This window comes from Bos grunniens, chromosome 7 (assembly GCF_055505025.1).
Source record: "Bos grunniens cultivar Pamir isolate PY7600 chromosome 7, Bosgru_T2T1.0, whole genome shotgun sequence".
NCBI lineage: Eukaryota > Metazoa > Chordata > Mammalia > Artiodactyla > Bovidae > Bos > Bos grunniens.
The window spans coordinates 5,704,598-5,725,566 of record NC_141171.1 but is presented as its reverse complement, the minus strand read 5'-3'; the positions used below and the strand labels follow the sequence as shown (position 1 = coordinate 5,725,566).

Genomic DNA, 20,969 nt, shown 5'->3' with positions numbered 1-20,969 from the left:
TGAAGATTACAGTCAGATGTTCCTGGTTTAAACAAAATGGAGATTTAGCTTTTCCTCTGGAGGGAGGCCACCCAGAACTGGTGGAGCAATGTCGTGAACTCTTTGGGGACTCTGCAACTGACATCATAGTTGTGCATTGTCATCACAAGAGTTTTACCTCGTGGTCCAAAGTGGCTGCCTATGCTCCAGCCATCATGTCCATGTTGCACCCACTGGAATTTGATGCTCTCTTCATCTGAAATCCTGTGAAAACCCCATCTGATCACATTTCAGTCTGAAATGTAGACCTTCCTTCCTCCCTGTCTGCCTTTCTGTCTTTCCTCCCTCCCTCTCTTCCTTCCGTTGCCAAACACTGAGGACTGCTTTGTGCCAGGCAGTGGAAAAACAGGTGAAGGGGTAAGGAGGCCCAGCTCATTCAACACAGTCCTCTGCTGTAGATGGGTAAAGCAGGATCTGAAGGGACATGTCCCACCTGTCTACAGCAGAACAGTGGCACCCCACCTACTCCTGCCCTAGCACGGACCCCAGGACTGGAGGTGTCAGTCCAGTTCTGTCTTCCCAACATGGGGCTGGACTAGGCCTGAATCCTCTTGGGTCCCAGAATCACTCTGCCTGGGTACAGATGAGCGGATAGGTACATGATTTAGATGCCCTATCCCTGCCTTCTCCCCATTTCCCTGCCCTCCCCACACTAACAGTTGCTCTCATGTGCTGCCAGATGTCTGCCCTTCATCCACCCTCCAAGGCCAGCTAGGTCTTTTTTCTCCACCCGCACCCTGGGGCAGCCCCTACAGAAACCACCGGTTCTGGGGAACTTGGCCCAGGGGAAGCGGGAGGACACAGGTGCAGGGTGAGGCGGGCGGGGCAGGGGGCAGGGCAGAGTGGGGAGCAGGTATCCCGCGCACACACCCTAGGACTGTGCTCTGGCCTTGGATCCCAGGTGGCTGGCCTTGCAGCACTCGGGCCCCGCAGGTCACCTTGCTCCCAGGGTGGCCCCTGAGCTGAGGAACCTGGGGCGTTGTGGGGAACAGAGGGGTGTTTACTTCACTCAGCGGAGCCCAGGAGACGGCAGCAGGATGGGCGGGCGCCCCTCGAGCCCCCTGGACAAACAGCAGCAGCAGTACCTGAAGGGTGAGTGAGGTGGGAAGGAGCCCAATATTGGCAGGTTGGATTTAGGGCTGGGTTGTCAGCTACACAGGATGTCCTGTTAATGTGAATTCTAGAAAAGCAATGAATACTTATTTTAGTATCAGTGTGTCTCAAATTTTGCATGAGGGCATATTTGTGCTGGAAAAAAGTATTCCTTAGTTACCTGAAATTCAAATTTAATTGGTGTCATGTACTTTTATTTGGGTAAATGTGGTAATCCTACTTGGGGCATGGGTTCAGTTGGTGGAGGGGGGGGGGCGGTGCGGGCATCGGGCCAGGAGGAAGGTGCCCGGAACCTGGCCAGATGTGGAATGATCTCTCAGGCGGGCAGGGACTGATAGGCCCCTCCGTGTGGACCTCAGGGACTGAGTCACAGATCTTTTGAGACAAAGAAGGGCCAGGGTCCTTCCCACTCCGTACCTACAGCTGAGCACTCACTGTGTCACGCGCACTGGGGATGCGGGGGAGCTCACAGAGACCAAGAAACAAGGTCAAGTTATCACTACATGAATGGATTCAATAAGCTACTCTGCAGAGTTTTGACATTTTTTCTGTAGTGGCTTAAATGAGATATTTATTCTCTCTCTCATAGAGGGTTAGAATTCCTGAAGAAGGAAATGGCAATGCCTGGGAAATCCCATGGACAGAGGAGCCTGGTGGGCTCCAGTCCACAGGGTTGCAAAAGAGTTGAACGTGACTGACTGAACAGCAACAACACAGAGGGGAACAGTGGAGGCAGGCTGATCACAGACAACCCAACCCCTCCCATCTCACGGTTCTGCCACTCGTGGCTTCTGTGCCTGAGTCACCACCTGGCCCAGAACTGCTGCTCAAGCTCCAGCCATTAGATCCACATTCCAGTCTGCTCGATGGATGTGCTGTAGACACAGTCAAGTGCACACATCTTAGAACAGCTTGAAGAGCTTTAACAGGAGTGTGATCACCTCCTAAATCAGGCTACAGGACACGTCCATCACCCCCAGAAAGTCCCCTTGTGCTGGGTGAGGTTTTTAAAGATTTTGATAGTCTCCTCAGGTAAGGGGCACAAGGAAATTTTCAGATGCAATGATCTGTTCTTTATCTGTGATGATTTAACAGACGTGCACGTGTGTCAGACTCATTAACGTTTGTGATTTATACAATTAAGTTCTGTTGTATATTGGTTATAAATTAAGCCTGAGTCCCTTAACTCCCCTGCCCCCCACCAACCCCCCTGTGGATAAAAACAGGTCGTAGAGGGTTAAGGATGAATGGATTTGGAGCCTGTCTTTCGGGGATGCTTTGGGGTGTGGGTGGGAATCCGTAAGTAGCCTCTCTGCCGGTTTGGCCTCCACTTGGGCAGGCTTAGAGGACCTAATTCAGCCACCTCACCACCCTCTCGTCCCTGCAGGCCAGGTGGACACCCTGCTGAGAAACTTCCTGCCTTGCTACCGCGGGCAGCTGGCGGCCTCGGTCCTGCGGCAAATCTCCAGAGAGCTGGGCCCCCAGGAGTCAGCCAGATGCCAACTGCTGCATAGCAAAGTGGGTGCCACAAGGGGGAGGGGCGCAGAGCAGGCAAGGCTGGGGACGCCGTTTGTTTGAGGGTCCCTCTTCACCTCCTTGCCCTTGCTGGAGCCACGACCTAGGGTGACTGTTAAAAATCCATCCTTGGAATGCAGTAACGACATTTGCAGGCACGTGGATGAAGCTAGAGATTGTCATGCAGAGTAAAGTAAGTCAGAGGAGGAGAAGTATCGTATAACATCCCTTATATGTGGAATCTAAAAAGAAATGATACAAGTGAACTTAGAAAAGAGACTCATAGACTTAGAGAAGGAACTTATGGTTGCCAGGGGGAAGGATGGGGGGAAGGGATAGTCGAGGAGTTTGGGATGAACACACTGCTTTATTTAAAGTGGAAAACCAACGAGGGCCTGCTGTATAGCACAGGGAACTCTGCCCAGTGTTATGGGCAGCCTGAATGGGAGAGGAGTTTGGGGGCAGAAAGGATACAAATAAGAAAAAAAAAGATTCATCCTTTGAACAAACATTCACTACGCATCAGCGGCCTGCCACATCCCTGCTTGGATGCGGGGGTGCAGGGGGTGCTAAGTTGCTTCAGTCATGTTTGACTCTTTGTGACCCCATGGACTGTAACCCACCAGGCCCCTCTGTCCATGGGATTCTCCAGGCAAGAATACTGGAGTGGGTTGCCATCCTCCCTTGGGCATCTTCACAACCCAGGGATCAAATCCACATCCCTATGTCTCCTGCATTGGCAGGCAGGTTCTTTACCACTAGTGCCACCTGGGAAGCCCCACCGGGGATGCTGGGGACACAGTAGTAACTGAGAGAGACTTCCCTCTGCCCTCCAGGGCTCACAGTCTAATTGGGAGAAATGACAAGTTAGTTATCAAGTTAATGTATCATGATGCAGGATAACCCCTGACAGGTGCCAGGAAGACAAAATGAAAGGTGGTGTTGAGGGTGGGAAGCTGGGGTGTAGGAGGGCCCTTCTGAGCTGAGATGTAAAGGATGAGACAGAGCCAGAGCATTCTGGAGCCCACATCGGAAGGTCATTTTGGGAGAGGGCACAGCCAATACAAAAGCCTAGCAGTTGGAAAAGGTGTGACCTGGCTGAGCGTGGTTCCCAAAGGCACAGCATGCCCATTGGACCCCCAGGCCTTTTCACGTGCCACCCTCCCTATTCCATCCCATACTTTGGCTGCTACTTCTTCCAAGAAGCCTTCCTTGATTACCATCACCCTTGCCTGAGTTGGGCACCTCCTCTGGAACCCCCCATCTGTCTGCTTCTCCAGCGCAGCTCCAGGGTCACAGGTCTGCCTCCTCCACTTGTCTGCTCTGTAAGGACAGGGTTCAAGTCTTATTTCCCCTGACCCCGTGGTGCCTGTACCTAGTAGGGGCTCAGGAAGAGTGTGTCGATGGAACGAAAGAGCCTGGAGCCGCCCAGTCTCAGCTCCAAATGTCTTCTGAGCTGGACGACAGTGCCCAGGATCTCCATGTGTCCTGCCCAACTTACTCCATCTTCACCAGCCTCAGAAGATGAGTCTTTGACTATAGAGGAAACCAAAGTACAGAGAGGTGAAGTGACCTGCCTGAGGTCACACTGGCAGCAAGAGGCAGAGGCGAGATTGGAACCCAGAGCCCACAGTCCTTATGGCACTGGGTCATCTGTCCCAACCAGGGCTCTGAGATTTCCTCTTGGACACCCCATCTCCTAGCTGTGTCTGCCCTGGGGTCAGGGCTCTGTGGACACAGAGCCCACTCCCACCTGGGATGCCACCTGCCCCGCTTGGGGCCCCACGGAGTCTGGGTGTCACCCCCACCTGCACCTTCCACCACCTGTTGGTCCCAGCCACCTGGCCAGGGCACAGCTGATGTGGGGGTTCAAGCAGCATGGAGGGATTTCCTCTTGCTTCAGTTGGAACATTTTCTTTAATATTTATTTTTATCTATTTGCATTAGGTATATCATTTCTGTTGCTGTGAAAAATGTCAGACCTAGGAAGAGGGATGGAGAATCCTTTAACAAACATCTTAGTTCCCACTACTCTCCCAAAGAATTAAAACATCACAAATGCTGGTCATTTAGTCATCAAATATTTACCGAGTGCCAACTATGCACCAGGCACCACTCTGGGGCCCAGTTGTGGACAACACAATTCAGGTGGACAGGTAGTGAGATGAGCAATAAAGAAAACGAAACAAGTTAATGTCCCATCCTGCCTGAGGGAGGGGCCTGTGGACAAGAGGCCTGGCCGTTTCTCATAAACTTCAACTAACACCTGTTCCGTGATCTAGCAATCCCACCCGTATCAGCTATGCTGCATAACAATACACTGCAAAATCACTCCTTCAAACAACACACATTTATCTTTAAAAATATGTCTTTAAATTTAATTTTGGCTGTACTGGGTCTTCGTTGAATGTGCAGGCTTCTCTAGTTGCAGCAAGCAAGCAGGGGCTACTCTTCAGTTGCAGTGCGTGGGCTTCTCATTGCAGTGGCTTTTCTGTTGCAGGGTGGGGGCTATAGGGTGGGCGGGCTCAGTAATTGCAACTTATGGGCTCCAGAGCACGTGGGCCCAGAGTTGTCATGCGCAGGCTTAGCTGGGCCATGGCAAGGAATCTTCCCAGACCAGGGGTCAAACCCACGTCCCCTGCATTGGCAGGCGGATTCTTTACCACTGGACCACCAGGGACGTCCCCACACACTTTCATCATCTCAGTTACGCTGGGTCAGGAGTCCAGATGGGGCTTCTTTCAGTTTCTCAATCAAGATGTTGGTCAGGGCTGGGGTCTCATCTGAAGCTCAAGTGGGGGGATTCCCTTGCAAGTAAATTGGAGATAACAAAAGTGTCCACCTCGATTCATATTTGGAAGTGAATGCTGTGAGCACGTGTGATAAAGAATAAAACAGCACAACAGCAGCTCCCAAGCCCCTCGTACTTGGGGGCACCCAGCTCACAGCACGAGCTGTCCATGGGATTTGGACACTGGGGCACCATCTGATGCTTCTGACCTCTGCCTGCCCATCCTCCCGCAGAAGCTACCCCGAGTCCGTGAGCACCGAGGGCCCCTGACCCAGCTGTGGGGCCACCCACCCCAGTGGCAGCCAAGCTTCTGTGTTCTGCGTGGGGATGGCCGCCTGGAGTGGTTCAGCCACAGGGAGGTGAGTGAGTGGCTTACAGTCCATCTACCTCTCCATCCCACCCTCCCCAGTGTGGGTTTGGGGTCCAGTTCCTAGCATAGCCCCCCTCCTTTCTTCAGTCATCAAATATGAATCAAGGTCATCTGTGTGCTTGGCCCCTGGATGGGCAACCATCTCCTGCTGTGCCAGGTGGGTAAACTGAGGCCCAGGCCAGGGTAGGGGCTCACTTGTGGTCATCAGCAGAGTGAGGCTGAAACCATGCGAGGCCTTTGCATATCCCACTTGCGTCCTGCTTCCCAGCTGGGGAATCCTTGTCTCCCTGGGACTCAGTTTTCACCTCTGTGAAATGGGATGATGATGGTCTATGCCACGTGGGGCTGTGAGGATTCAATGAGATAGTCCTCACATAGGACTGGCCTAACACACAGTGGGTACTGGGTGCTCCACTGTGGGGAAGCGGGGAGGGGTGGAGGCAGGGAGGTGGGTTAACCCCAGTTAACCCCAAATCTTCCCCTGATCCCACGTTGGGACATAGAAGCCACCGTTTAGATCTGTCTCAAGACAGTTCTTTGGATGCCTTTTGCAGGAATATGAAAATGGGGACCGTCCCCTGGGCTCCACGACCCTGACGGGGTACACAGTCCTGACTTCCCAACGTGAATATCTCTGCCTGTTGGATGCTCTCTGCCCAGACTCCTCAAGTAAGGCTCCTGGGGACCCCAAGAGCTGGCTTCTCAACTTTTGCGCTGGTGATAGAGCCAGATCACTTTTTTCTGCAGTGAGGGCTGCCCACTGCACCACAGTTAAATAGTATCCTATTCACTATTTACTACTGGTAAATAGTATCCCTGGCCTCCACCCACCAGATGCCAATAGCACTCTGCATCCCAAATGTGACAACTAAATATAACTCCAGAAATTGCCAAGTGTCCTTAGGGGCAGCATTGCCTCTGGTGAGCACTCTGTCTCTTGGAAGAGAAACACCCACTCTTGTCAGGGTGAAGGAGTTAGGTCACTAAACCAGAATCAAAGCAGCAAAGGGTAGAAATGATAAAAATCTGGTGTCAGCAAGCATATGGAGAGATGGACAGTGGTGGGCAGGAAAACTGTACAGACTGGGTAAGAATCTAACTGTTCAGTTTAGTGTTTCCAGGAGGGTTCTCCTTCCCTCCTTCCTGCCTTTTCTCCCTTCCTCCATCCTCCTCCTCTTCCTGCCCCTCCAACCTCCCTTCCCCTCACCTCCCCTTCCTCCCCACTCCTCCTTCTCCTCTCTCTGAATAGAGTAAGGAGCAACATAAGTGGCTGGCATGCATCTGACTGAGGGCCTGCGTCATCTCATTGACTCTGCCCAGGAGGCAGTCCCATCACTAATCACCCCATTTCGTAGAAGGGGACACTGTGGCTGAGGACTACCACACCGTAAGAGATAGAGCTAGAATTCCACCCTTTGCTTCACTGCAGAGCTATTCTGCTGCTTAATGATGCAAAGATGTAGCAATAGAAACCGTCTGCAGAAATGTTGATGATGATGTTGAAAAGATGGGAGTCCACCCAAATACTCATCCTTTGGGGTTGATTAAATAAACTATGGCCTGACCCTTAGGAAGGAAATCTGTGCAGCCTCTGAATGTATTCCAGACATACACAGGAGCCAAAGGCCAGTTATACATCAGAAAACTCCATCCTGTTAAAAATGCATCCCATACAGCTTCATGCAGATTTTAAAATCTGGAGTAATGTCTCCCAAACTGTTAACAGTTATTCTCATCTCTGGAGGCTGCGATTAAAGGGCCACATGATGAGGAATGTCCACTTCTTTTTGCATTATTGTATTTTACTGCAGTTTATATATATCATTCTGGAAATCTGAACAAAACACTTAAGGATTTACGAGATCCCAATTTAAGTAATCTGGGATTCCCTGGTGTCTCCGTTGGTAAAGAATCTGCCTGCGGTGCAGGAGACCACAGGTAGCCTAGGAGACCTGGGTTTGATCCCTGGGTAGCAAAGATCCCCTAGAGAAGGAAATGGCAACCCACTCCAGTATTCTTGCCTGGAAAATTCCATGCACAGAGGAACCTGGTGGGCTACAGTCCATGGGGCCACAAGAGTCAGACACAATTTAGCAACTAAACCATTGCCAATTTAATTAATTGAAATAAATTCACTCATTTTTGTCCTCCCAATAGTTCTAGGTCATTGGTATCACTTTTTAGTCCATTTTACAGATAAGAAAACTGAGGGTTTTTTTAGGGTGATGGAAATCTGTGCAAAGAGCTAGAAAATGGTTTGGCCAGGTATGAATCTGGGCCTAGCTGACTCCAGCACCCTCCAGCAAGCAGGACTCAGATCACATGCCAATTCAGACAGTTGTTGGTGGCTGCCCAGGCCTCTGTGTTGAGGAGAATGCTGAGGTGGATTATTAATATCTGCCCTGGGCACACCTCCTCCTGGGACTGAGCTGGAATAAGGATCTCTAAGCATTTCAGTATTCTTGCGAAAATTCCACGGACAGAGGAGCCTGGTGGGCTACAGTCCATGGGAGTAGTCCAAAGAGTCGGACATGACTTGAGCAATTGAGCTCACACACAGAGAAGGATTTCATGGTGAATGAAGGGAATGAATGAATGAAGATGCGAGCTTCTCTGTCTGCTTTCAGGAGACCATACACAGGAAGAGCCTGATCCCCTCTTGGAAATGCCTGTTAGCTTCCCCCTGTTCCTGCAGCATCCCTTCCGCCAGCACCTCTGTTTCTCTGCAGCCACAGGGGAGGCGCAGCGTGCCTGGAGACTAGCCCTGCAGGGCGGCATCCGGCTTCGAGGCACAGGTGGGTCCTGGCAAAGGGCAGGCAGTGGTGGGGTGCAGAATCTAGGGTCAGATGGCTCTGCTCCTGCTGGCTGTGGAATCCTCTCCAAGCCTCAGTTTCCTTATCTATAAAATGGATCGTGGGGAAGGACAGAGGGGAAACAGGCAATTATGCATGGCCAGGGCTGTGATGAGGGCACAGGCCTGTGAGAGCTTAGCCTGGGGATCAGGGAGGGGAGGTCAAAGCTGGAGTCTCAAAAAGATGAGGGACCAGCCAGGTCAAGAAGAGGAACAGAACTGACACGTACAGTTGGGCAGGTTGTTGACTGAACAAGCGTACCTAACTGGAGAGGCAATTGGAGACTGCCTTGGGACCTGGGTAGTGACTGCCTGTAGGGGACGTCTTTTCCTAAATGGCATCGGCATCGACAGGAATTTAAGCCAACTACAGGAGATAGTGGAGGACAGAGGAATCTGGTGTGCTACAGTTCACGAGGTCACAAAGAATAAGACACGACTGAGCATCTGAACAACAACAAAACATAAAGCTCGCTTATGGGCTCTTGATGGTCTTAGGCAGGTGTGCTTCCTGCGGAGGGCAATTTTTTGTGCAAAGGTCTGGAAGTGGTTGACCTAGCTGTTTGAACCTGGCGAGGAGGTGGAGGGCTTCCTCCTGAAGTGATGGGGAGCCAGGCAGCCTGAGGAGAGCAGGGGAGGGATGGGTGGACACTTAGGAGTCGCCCCCTCAGTCCTGCAGCGAAGTCAAGCGCCGGCAGCCTGTGCCTTCCTAGATGCCATACGGCTCTACCGGCAACAACATGGCCAATTTGGCAACGATGACGTGACCCTAGGTTCCGACGCTGAGGTCAGTGCCCCATCAGGCCGCACCCGGGACCCCCAGGACCCCTCTCGGCCCACCGAAGCACCCATGGCCACCTCTCCCGCAGGTGCTGACCTCGGTACTGATACAGGAGCTGTTGCCAGCGCTGCGAGCCCAGACTCTGCCCGGCCTGCGAGGAGCCGGCCGCGCCCGGGCCTGGGCCTGGACCAAGGTAGGCACAGGGTCGAGGAGGTGGAGTAGGGATTCTCGGGAGGCCAGGAGTGGGATAGGAGTCGGACTTGAGTGCCCAGTTTCTCTGCGCGTCTCTCTGTGCCTGTCTCTGTCTCTCCGTTCCTCTCATCCCCGCCCCGTCTTGGCTGTCTACCGCGCCCCTGGCCTTTGTCGGGTCCCCTCGCTGGTCTGAGCAGCTCCTGGACGCCGTCCACGCTGCAGTCCTGGCTGGGGCCACCGCGGGGCTCCGCGCCTTCCAGCCAGAAAAGGAAGAGCTGCTCGCGGCCCTGGAGAAGACAATCCGCCCAGACGTGGATCAGATGCTGCTGCTGCGGGCGCGCGTGGCTTCGAGACTGAAGGGTGCGGTCCGGGGGCGTGGCCCAGAGGGGCGGGGCTTGAGTGGGGGCGGGGCTGGGAGCCCTAGAGAAAGAAGGGGAACTGGTTGGGTGTAAGTGGTGGGGGCCAATGATCTGGAACCCGGAAACCTAGCAGGGCAGGGCCAGAAAAGGAAAGGGCGGGGCCGAAGTGGGAGAATGGACGTGGTTTTGAGGTTTAGGGTGAGGGTTAGGGTTAGGTTTAGGGGCGAGACAAGGGCCGAGTCAAGAGGAAGAACTGGGCCTCGGGAAGGGGGAGCCAGGGATGCAGAGGGTGAGACTCCAGACCCTGACTCGGTGGGGAGATGCGCCGAGGCGTTGGCAATAGCGGGGTCTGACCCGGGTTGGGGGTTGTCCGGTCAAACGGCGGAGATGGCTCCTACTCAGCGCAGTAACAAAGAGAACTGGGTTTGAATCCGGACTCAGCCTCCCAGTGTGCGACTTTTGAGCTGATCCTCATCGCACTTGAAGCCTCAGTTTTCTCATTCGTAAAATAGGGTAGAGGAGGATGCTCAGAGTCTGCGCTCCCATCTTCCTCACCCTGTTGAGGAAATAGTCGCACACCTCCTCCCCTCCCCTCTCCCATTTGCTGAGCACCTGGAGGAGATCCAGGCCAGTGTCTTCCACTCGTAGCGGAGGTCCAGGGCCCCCTGGAGTCGTGCCTGCGCGGGAAGGTGGATGCACAGCTGCCCCGGATCACGCAGACGCTGCTGAGCACTGTGGAAGCCGAACTCGCGGCGGTGCGGACCCTCCTAACCCAGGGCATGGACCGCCTGTTCCGCCTCCTTCGTGGGAGTTCCTCCAGCACCCAGCTGCGAAAGGAGGTGAGCTCCCGGGGCTCTGGGTTCATCGGGCCTATGGGCAGTGTCTTAACTTTATGGAAGAGTCACGTGAACCTTGCATCTTTCTTGTTTGAAAATCATCTTTTGAAAATCTCCGAACTTTCTTCTAGGCTGCATTTTACTCGGGGTGGGCCACGATGGGGCGGGGAGGAGTAAGAGGACAAGATTAGCGATTTAGTAACATTCATCTGGAATCACCGCACCTGAAAACTCTTCCTCCTCCCATTCACTTGTTTGGCCACAGCCCATCCCATCTCCTAAGACAGAATTCTGCTCTATGCAGGTCAGCTCAGTTCTTCTGCTATGAAATGAGAGCATACTACATGCCAAGAAACATTCAATTCACTGTCTGTTGACCTTTAAAATGAAACAGCCAGTTATTTTACCAACAAAACATTTTAGGGAGAGAGAGACAGCCTCCATATTGCAATTTGGGACATGCAAGCTAGGGCAAAACCATAGGCAAGTCTGACAAAGGGGAGGAATGTTACTTTATAGAGAAAAAGGAGGAAGTTGGGAGGGGTGACTTTAAAGGAAAGCATTTCAGGATGGTGACACTTTCTCATTGGCTGAGTGGTGGTAGTTTCTCATTGGTTGGGGCTGTTACTGGGTAAGGAGAAAATCTTCCTCCTGTGGGAGTGGTAAAGCAGTGATTTTCTTTTCCCTGTTTGGAGGGGAGGGCAGAGGACAAGGAGTGGCAGTGCACGAGAGCTCTCCCTTTAGGGTTTAATGGCTTCGTTTTATTTATTTATTTGGACCAGCCACTCGACTTGTGGGATCTCAGTTCCCTGACCAGGGACTGAACCTGGGCCATGGCAGTGAACTCGCCAAATCCTAACCTCTAGACTGCCAGGGAACTCCCATGACTTCATTTTAAATGAGGTTTCCAGTATTCTTGCCTGGAGAATCCCATTGACAGAGGAGCCTGGTGTGCTACAGCCCATAGGGTCTCAAAGAGTCAGATATGACTGAGTGACTAACACTAACACTCCCTTTATTAATTTTCACATCTCTGTTTCATAGTCACCTCCTGCAGAAATTTCCCCTGGTCCTTTCTGCAGCTGCAGCTGCTTATGCTTCCCTCCTCATATGAGCATTTACACACTACTATAGTTGTTTGTCTAAACTCTGTCTCCTCCAACTTTTGCGTGGGCAATTTGAGGGAAAATACAACTTTGGATTATTCCACTTCTGCAGCCCCAGGATCTGGCACAAAGAGAACATCAGGTGATGGCACTGGTGGGACAAGGGCTGGGTGTGCCCATTTCCCCTCAGTCACGCCATCACCACATTATCATTTTTTTCAAGTTTCACCATTTTATGTCCATCACACCATACCTCACCTTTATTGTGGTTTGTTTGGGTTTTTTTTGGTAACAACTGAGTTGGGATGTGTCCAAGTTGTGTTTCCCCTTCAATGAATTGGCTGTGAGGCCCTTAGCCCCGCTTTTCCACTGGTGGTGTTTTTCTCACCTGACTGTCATTGGAATGCAGGTGTACTCATTTGGGGAGATGCCATGGGACCCAGAGCTGATGCAGATTTGCTACCGAGAGGCCAAGAGGAGCCGGGGGCAGCTGGGGCAGCTGGCAGCACTGTTTGGCTTCTTTGGAATACAGAGCCTAGTGTTTGGGGCCCAGGATCTCGCACAGCAGGTAAGGGTTAGTGGAAGACTGGGAGGAGACAAGGCAAGGATGGCAGCCCCTACTTAACAGGTGCTACGTGTGTGCTGAGGAGACCACAATGACCCAGACAGACCTGAGCCTCCCTGCCCGGGCTCCCAGTGTCACGCAGACATGAACTCATGAGCAGGCAGTAACCTCATCTGATGGACAGGGCTGTGATGGGGACACCCGAGGTGCTATGGGAACCCTGAGGGGGCACCTGGTTCATCTCCAGGGTCGGGAGAGTTTCCAGCAGGAGAGGACTGCCAGGCTGGGGCAGCCATGGGAGGAATGGGACTAGGGTATGTCCTGGGCGTAATGAACAATGTAATGTGGTTAAGCCCTGGAAGGTGAGAGAGCTTGTCCACCTTCAGGAAAGTAAAACAGTTTAGAGACATTGAGTTGTAGATTTCAAGAGTGGGCAACGGTGTGAGAGATATGACAGAGAGGTGGGGAGGCAGATGAATCAGGGCCTTGAGTAATGGGGCTGCAGGGGCTGGGTTCTTTTCAAGGGCAATGGGAACCACAGCAAGTCTGTAAGCAGGAGAGGGGCACGAGCAAATTCAAAGTTTTTTAGAAAGCCCTGCCTGCCATGGGGAGCAGTGGCTGTTGGTGGCAGGAATGGAAGCAAGGAGGTCTGAACCAGAGCAGGTTGGTGGAGAGAAGCCAGGGGTTTTGAAGGCCAAGGGGATGGGACCTGCTAATGGACATGGTAAGTGAGAGAGACAGATTGAGAAGACCCAGTACTGCCTGGCCCGGTTGTTCGGTCTGCATACTGCACAAGAGGGCTCAGTCATGCAGCCTGGACTCTGGAGAACTCTCTGCTCCCCATGCTGGGCCTCCTGGCACTGACTGGATGAGGCTCAGATCCTGAGAGGAAGAGAGTGCTATATTTTTCTTTTTTTAAATTGTATTTTTAAATATTTATTTGGCTGTTCCCAGTCTTAGTTGTGGACGCAGGATCCTTAGTTGCAGCACATGGGAATCTTCAGTTGTGCCAGGCGAACTCTTAGTTGCATAATGTGGGACCTAGTTCCCTGATCAGGGATCAAACCAGGCCTCCTGCATTGGGAGCTCAGAGTCCTAGCCACTGAACCACCAAGGAAGGCTCAAGGGTACTGTATCTTGGGACAAGAAGGAACCTGGGGGGAGGTAGGTGCTCAGGGCAGGCTGGATACTGAGAAGGGTTCAACTGATCAGGCGCAGGGCCCAGAGAGAGCATAGATTTCCAAGGCTCATCTCAGCATCTCCTCCCACAGCTCATGGCTGACGCCGTGACCACCTTCCTACAGCTGGCTGACCAGTGTCTGACCACGACTCTGGACTGCGACCAGGCCACCCAGCAGCTGGAGAAAGTCAGGGGGCGCGTGCTGAAGGTGAGGTCTGCGAGGAGGGCATGGCGATGGGCCTGCCTGTTCAGGTGGTTGGGGGACCAGCTGCTGTGTGTGTCATGCAGAAATTCCAGTCGGATAGCAGCTCGGCGCGGAGGACATTCATCCACAGCTGGCTGCTCTGCATCTTCTTGCCCTTTGTGTTGAGCCAGCTGGAGCCGAGCTGCAAAGCGGTGAGCTGATGGGGGGCAGGCCCTACAGAACAACCAAGCATCATAGAGCCACCCTGATGCTTAAAGGCTTTGGTTCCCTGAGCCCTGAGGCTGGGTCAGACGGCTCCTCTGGGCTTCCATAACGTTTCTGCTTCTCCCATGACAAAGCTCGATGTCTGCCATTTGAGAGCTGGCGTGGGGTCCCATGTATCACATATCAGCAGGTGATACAGGCTTCAGAGAAAGGAGGAAGCAGAGAGGGAGTGTGTGTGTGGGGAGGGTTCTGAGAGGTTAGGGAGGCTGTCTTTGAGAAGACGATGCTTGAGAAGCAGTGAACTAAAGGCATGAGCCATATTCGGGGGAAGGGTGTTTTTTGCATGTGCATAGGTCCTCAGGTAGATCTGTTCCTGGTATGTTGGAAAACAGTGAAAAGGCGAGTGTGGTTGGAGCTTGGCGAGCAAGAAGGTGGGAAGTAGAAAAGGGAAGAGGTCACAGGCACCTGGCTACACGCGGCTTAGGGGCACTGGAAAGCGGTCTGCAGCAGGGGTCAGGCAGAAAGTGGCTGTGAGGGGACCCAGCAGGAAAACCTATACTGTTCCCACTGAGCTGTGATGTGCTTTGTTTCACCAGTCCCCACAACAACCAAGGGAATAATGAGCCAAGGAGTCCATTTTAAAGATGACAAGACTGAGGCCCAAATTTCCCTGGCTAATCAATGGACATGAGTTTGAGTAAACTCTGGGAGTTGGTGATGGACAGGGAAGTCTGGCGTGCTGCAGTCCATGGGGTGGCAAAGAGTCAGACACGACTGAGCAACTGAACTGAACTGAATCAGTGACAAAGATGGGGAAGGAGTCCATTTTAAAGATGAGGAGACTGAGGCCCAAATTTCCCTGACTAATCAGTGACAAAGCTGGGGCTGGAACCCATGTCACACACAGCCCACTCCTCTAGCTCAGCCCCTCACCTGCTTCGGTTCCAGGAGCTGCTTAAGTTTGAAGGGGACGTCCTTGCTGTGGGCAGCCCTGCCCTGACCATCGAGGGGATTTACGAGGATGTTGTCCGGGGGTTCCTGCTCCAGAGGATCAATCGAGGTGAGCCCCTCCCCCTACAGCTCAGGGGAGCCTGGTGACTCCTTGCTGTATCTACTGAGCCCTACTAGAGTCCCCATTGCCTCTCACTTCCTGTGAACACTAGCCTTTTGACTCAGGGCCAGGACTGGGAAAGAAGGTATCTGGGGTGGGAGAGGCTATAGGGACAGTGATAGAAGTTCCCTGAAGGAGGGGGCACTGGAGTGGGGCTGTGAGGGATGTGTAGGAGTTCTTAGGCTGAAAGGAGGGAGGGAAAATTTAAAAACTTGGGATACATATTTACATTTATTCATTCAAATAACCTCTCCCTGTTTTATTCTGAGCTGGCATTGAGGCCCCAAGTGTACCTGGACTTGGGAGTAGGCCTCTCAGGATTTCCTGGACTGGGAAGAGGCTCCTGAATGGTCTCTTCTCCCTCCTGCCTTGTTGCTTCCTTCTTGACCCAATGCCTGTGACTGCTGAGACGTGTGTACTCACAGGGTAATGAGCAACGTGTAATGGTTATTCAGGGAAAGCCACCGCTGACACAGATGGAAGGAGAGGAGGCTGGAGCCTGTCAGGGAAGATGTGCAGGGCCTTGCATGACAGGCAGAGGAGTTTAGACATCTCGTGGCCGGCAATAGAGAGCCATGGAGAGTGTGTGAGCAGAGGGCAAGAGAGGCCAGACTGGCAGCTAGAGAGGAGGCTGAGGACCTGGTCCTGGGAGCAAACGATGGACTTGAGCAGGGGCAGAAACCAAGGGGACACAGCCCAGGCATGAGGAAGAGGCAGAAATCAGAGGCTGTTGTTGGCCTTGGGTGTTACTAGGTACATGGGAGGGACCACAACCCTGGAAATGGTGTGGATAGACTGGAGAGGCGTCCCAAAGGGCCTGGATTTGAAGGACACAAAGAAGAAGAAAGGGGATTTCCCTGGCAGTCCAGTGGTTAAGAATCTGCCTGCCAGTGCAGGGACACAGGTTCGATCCCTGGTCTGGGAACTAAGATCCCATATGCCTCAGGGCAACTAAGCCCACGCACTGCAACTACTGAAGCCCCCCAGAGCCTGTGCTCTGCAACAAGAGAAGCCACTGCAACGAGAAGCTACTCTGCAGTTGGAGAGAAGCCCCCACCCGCTGCAACTAGAGAAAAGCCCACACAGCAACAAAGACCCAGTGCAGCCAAAAACCAAGATAAATAAATAAAATTCAATGCATATATATGTATATGTATTTAAAAAAAAAAAAAAAGAGTAAGAAGGGATGCAGACGGAGCAGTCAGAGTTAGCAAAATTCCGGGAGCCAGGAAGTAAGGGTGAGAAGAAACTCAGAGAATCTCAGAGGAGAAACTCAGAGATAGCAAATTTCTGGGAGCCAGGAAGTAAGGGTAAGAAGTTTCCTTGTTCTGTGCATGGCCAAACGAAAAGAACCCAGTTATCTTAGAATAGGGGACATTTTAAATGGAAAAAGGCTGTTCTGTGGAAAAAAGTTTTTAGAAAACAAGTTTCTATTCCTAGAGGCTTTACATGTCATGTGGGTGGGGTATGGTGGGTAGCTGGGGGCGGGGTTTCCATCCTGAATTGATTTGTGATGTCTGTTTGAAGTGCTGGGCTGGAAGGTAGAGTAGGTCGCATTCAGGCTCAGTGAAGGTGTGAGGATTGGCTAGCAATGCCTGCCATGGGCACAGGTGTGGACAAGGGTTCGTATGAGCCATTCCTTTAGGGTTCCTGGTTGAGATACATCCCCCATCCTTTGCCCTCTTGTGGCCTCTCAGGGAAAATTCATGGAAGCCGTGGGATTACCGGGTTTATCCACGTGGGCCCAGGGGTTTCTGTTTTATTTTAGAATTGAAAAAGGCCCTTGGGGCCAGAAACATATCCTGCATTCTGGATGACTGCTCAGAGGAGCCATGGGACCAGGCAGAAGCAGGTGAGGCGCTCAGAGGTTCTTGGCCCATGCCAGTGAATTGCTGGGGCTCAGGCAGGAGGGTCTTCAGGGGGTTGTGAGTGTGGGTTCTTGGATGGAGCAGCATGCACCTTGTCTGCTGACTTGGCCGGGTTGGCCAGGCTCATAGTGAACTAGGGCAATGGGAAGCCACAGAGTGTACCTGAGTGACAGAGGCCTCCTCTGACATGCGTATGAATTTGTGTCCCATTTCTTCTTGTCAGGACCCTATAGGGCCTCTCCCAGCAGCCACTGGTTCCCAACATTGATGGGGAAGATAGTGGTGATGGGAGTTTTGAGTTCACCTCAAACAATGCAAGGAACTGCCCCAGGGCTGGGGCAGCCTGGCCTCCTACTATAGGACCCTACAGCAAGCTCCTTGTTGGAACAGTAAATGCGTGTAGGGCGGGAATTCCCTGAAATGGGACAGAAAACAGCTGGTCCAACTGGAAGCGAACCAATGGGCAAGATGTTTATAATCTGGGTGCTCAGAGCCCAGGGTGGATGTAGGGATTCTGGAGTGGCTCACAGCTCCTCAACTCCCTTGGGTATCACTGTTTTGAGAGCTTTGTGAATCCACCGAGCTACGTGGCTCCCACATTCTTTACCCACAGAAACTCTGAGATAATAAATGTAGTTTTCAGTGGCTAACTTTTGGGGTCCTTTGTTATGTGGCAGTAGCTAATACACATCCCAGCTGATCTGGGACAGCATCTCAGAGTCAATTGGGTTTCTCAGGTAGCTCAGTGGGTAAACAATCTGTCTGCAATGCAGAAGATATGGTTTCAATCCCTGGGTCAGGAAGATCCTCTGGAGGAGGGCATGGCAACTCACTCCAGTATTCATGCCTGGGAAATCCCATGGACAGAGGAGCCTGACAGGCTATAGTCCATAAGGCTGCAAAGAGTTGGACACGACTGAAGTGACTGAGCTCAGGGTCATTTCTCAACAGATTTAAATGTCTACTAGTGAAATATCTGAGTCAAAACATATGTACCATTTCAAGGCTTATTATGACCCCCACACCTTCACCTTACTCCTCTCTGGAAAGGCTGTGCCTTTTAGTGAACTCAGAGTCAATTGCTGTAGATAAACTGATGAATATTCTCACTCACTGGGATGAATGAAGATTGGACACTTTTTAAATGATTAAAATTATCCTGAAATGTCAGAATATTTGGGGATTTGCAGCTAGGATGAGGGATTGTGGATGGGCTTCTTAACCTACTGTTGTTCAGTTGCTCAGTCGTGTCTGATTCTTTGCGACCTCATAGACTGCAGCATGCCAGGATTCCCTGTCCTTCACCATTTACCAGAGCTTGCTCAAACTCATGTCCATTGAGTCAGTGATGACATCCAACCATCTCGTCCTCTGTTGTCCCCTTCTCCTCCTGCCTTCAACCTTTCCCAGCATCAATTTAACCAGAATATAATTGATGATAGGGTTTTGCTTCTAGTCTTTTGCACTGATAGCTAATGCCACTGTGAATGACCTTTCATGTACTTTTCATTGTAAGGGGGTAAATCCCCCAAGGTGAAATCTCAGGGTTTAGAGCATATATGTTTGTCATTTCAGTAGCAGTTTCCTGAGTGCTCTCCATCAAGGTGGTCCCACCTGGTACCCCCTCACCTGGAGGTGGACTATTTCCCCACAGGCTGTCAGCTGACTTGGAATTTCTCAGATCTTCTTAGTGAACATATCTTATTGGGAATGAGGTGGAGAGTCTTTTCATGTGTTTAGGAGCCTCTCTGTGAAACTATTTCTCTCGGTGGCCCACGTACGTATCTTCTGGGTGCTTTTACGTTTGTATTAAGCTTTTCTCACTAAGTTTCCATTTCCTAGGTATATATTATATGCTAGGCACTTGATATGTCCAAATGTTTTGGCATCATTACGATACTTTTCCATTTTACAGATGTATAAACTGAGGCTCAGAGAGGGACTTGCTCCAGGCAACCAGGCCCCAGCACCGAGGTCTAGCCACTACGCCCACGGCCTCCTCTGGGGACATTCCAGCGCTGAAGCTCTGCCCACATTTATCATCATTCTCAGCGGATAAATGTCTACTTGTGGAATTTCTGAGTCAAAACATATGTACCGTTTCAAGGCTTATTATGACCCCTACTCCTCTCCAGAAAGGCTGTGCCTTTTATTAACACTCCCACCAACAGTATTTGTGCATATTATCCTTTCCAAACACTGGGACTTTTCATGAAAGAAAGACTGCCAATCTGATAGACACACACAGATTGCATTGTTTTAATTTCTTTGATGACTACGTGCATGCATACTAAGTCACTCAGTTGTGTCTGACTCTTTGTGACCCTTTGGACTGTAGCCCATCAGCCTCTTCTGTCCATGGGATTCTCCAGGCAGGAATCCTCAAGTGGGTTGCCATTTCCTTCTCCAGGGCATCCTCCCGACCCAGGGATGGAACCCTTATCTCTTACATCTTATGCAGTGGGAGGGGGGTTCTTTACCACTAGCGAGCATCACCTAAAAATATCTCTACTGACCATTTATATGTTTGTGTGTTTTTATGTTTTTCTTTGTTTTAGTGAGTTGCCTGTTCAGAGCTTTTACCTACTTTTCTCTTCAGGAGAGTTTATCTTTTTCTTATTGATCTCTAATAACTCTTTATATATTAAGGATATTAACAGTTTTGTGATACAAGCTATAGATTTTTTTTCCCCTCAGATTTCTGTGTGCCTTTGGGATTGTTTACTTGCTCCAAATCTTAACTTAGTATCAAGTTTCCCAGCTGACATTAGAGCTTTTACTGGTTTCCCCCTGCCTGCCAGAAGCCATCAATCCACTGGAGGTTGGCAGCTTCTGCACATCACAAGCCTTCCAGCTGCTTCCGGCGCCAGTCCCGAGAGGGATTTCCCCAGTGTTTTTCTCAGTTCAGCTTTCAGAGGGAGGACATGCAGACTCCCTGATTTTCTCCCATTCTGCCCTGGAATGTTCATCCTCCCCCAGGAGAATGAGCTTTTCCTTAGCTTTCCCTCCTAAACTTTTGCCTCATGTCCCTTGAGCACATTGAGGACACGCAATCTGTGCTCTGAATTTTACTTCACAATATTGAGCCTCCCTCTACCGCTCACGTTAACAGACATCTGAGCATCTTTCTTAAAACAATTTTTTATAACGACACAAAAACGATCAGGGAAGCCTGGTGTGATGCCATTAATGGGGTCGCAAAGAGTGGGACACGACTTAGCAACTGAACAGCAACAAAAAGTGATTAGAAACACATTAATTATTGGGAAAAAATTAGATTATTGGAAAAAAATAGATTATTGAAAAACAATCCCCTTGTAGAATTTCTAGGGAAACGCCCACCTTGTCTCCAGAGCGTGTGCTCAGCGAGTTCCATCCTCTGACAATCCTGAGGTCGTTATGACTCCATTTTACATATGGGCAAACTGAGGGTCACACAGCGACCCCACGCGCGGGCTGGATTTATAGCCAGGTCTGGGGACTCCAGGGCCCATGCTCTTAGTATTCAACAAACCCTGAGGACATCTCTGGGAGGTGGAAAACTAAGACGGTAAAACCATGTTGCAGCAGAGGAAACTGAGATTCAGACCTCAGGAGTCTCAACCCAGATCCTAACTATCCAGGTCTGCCTCGTGACACAATCGGGGTCTTACACAAATAGGAGTGGGACAGAGAATCGGGTTGATCCCGGAGGGGAGCAGTTTCTGAGGCAAGGCAGATTCTGAGCTCTGACACCTTTACTGCACAGACCCAAGTTCAGAGCGCTCCAAGTCTATGAGGGGGCGGGGGATCCCGAGCCTGCCTATGGGTTGACGTCATTCTTCCTAGGGGGCTGCTGCTGAGGGTACAAGGCACTTTGTGTCTTTAAGACCGTTTGGAGGCA

At 51.3% G+C, this 20,969-nt stretch overlaps 1 protein-coding gene across 5 annotated transcripts; it reads left to right on the top strand.

Moving 5' to 3' along the window:
* The first annotated feature begins 919 nt into the window (after positions 1-919).
* Positions 920-19,333, top strand: NIBAN3 (niban apoptosis regulator 3). 5 transcript variants are annotated; one of them, XM_086408518.1, is made up of 15 exons: positions 920-1,131; positions 2,540-2,670; positions 5,692-5,817; positions 6,383-6,497; positions 8,456-8,623; positions 9,351-9,466; positions 9,549-9,653; positions 9,850-10,012; positions 10,660-10,850; positions 12,363-12,521; positions 13,790-13,906; positions 13,987-14,094; positions 15,056-15,167; positions 16,987-17,070; positions 19,002-19,333. In XM_086408518.1, exons 1-15 carry the CDS (start codon positions 1,077-1,079, stop codon positions 19,007-19,009), a joined length of 1,758 nt encoding a protein of 585 aa, XP_086264644.1. In that variant the 5' UTR covers positions 920-1,076; the 3' UTR covers positions 19,010-19,333. The 5 variants fall into 5 exon arrangements, 3 of the variants coding, with proteins under 3 accessions (XP_086264644.1, XP_086264645.1, XP_086264646.1); XR_015166512.1 differs by lacking the exon at positions 9,351-9,466; XM_086408519.1 differs by lacking the exon at positions 16,987-17,070.
* Positions 19,334-20,969: the final 1,636 nt, after the last annotated feature.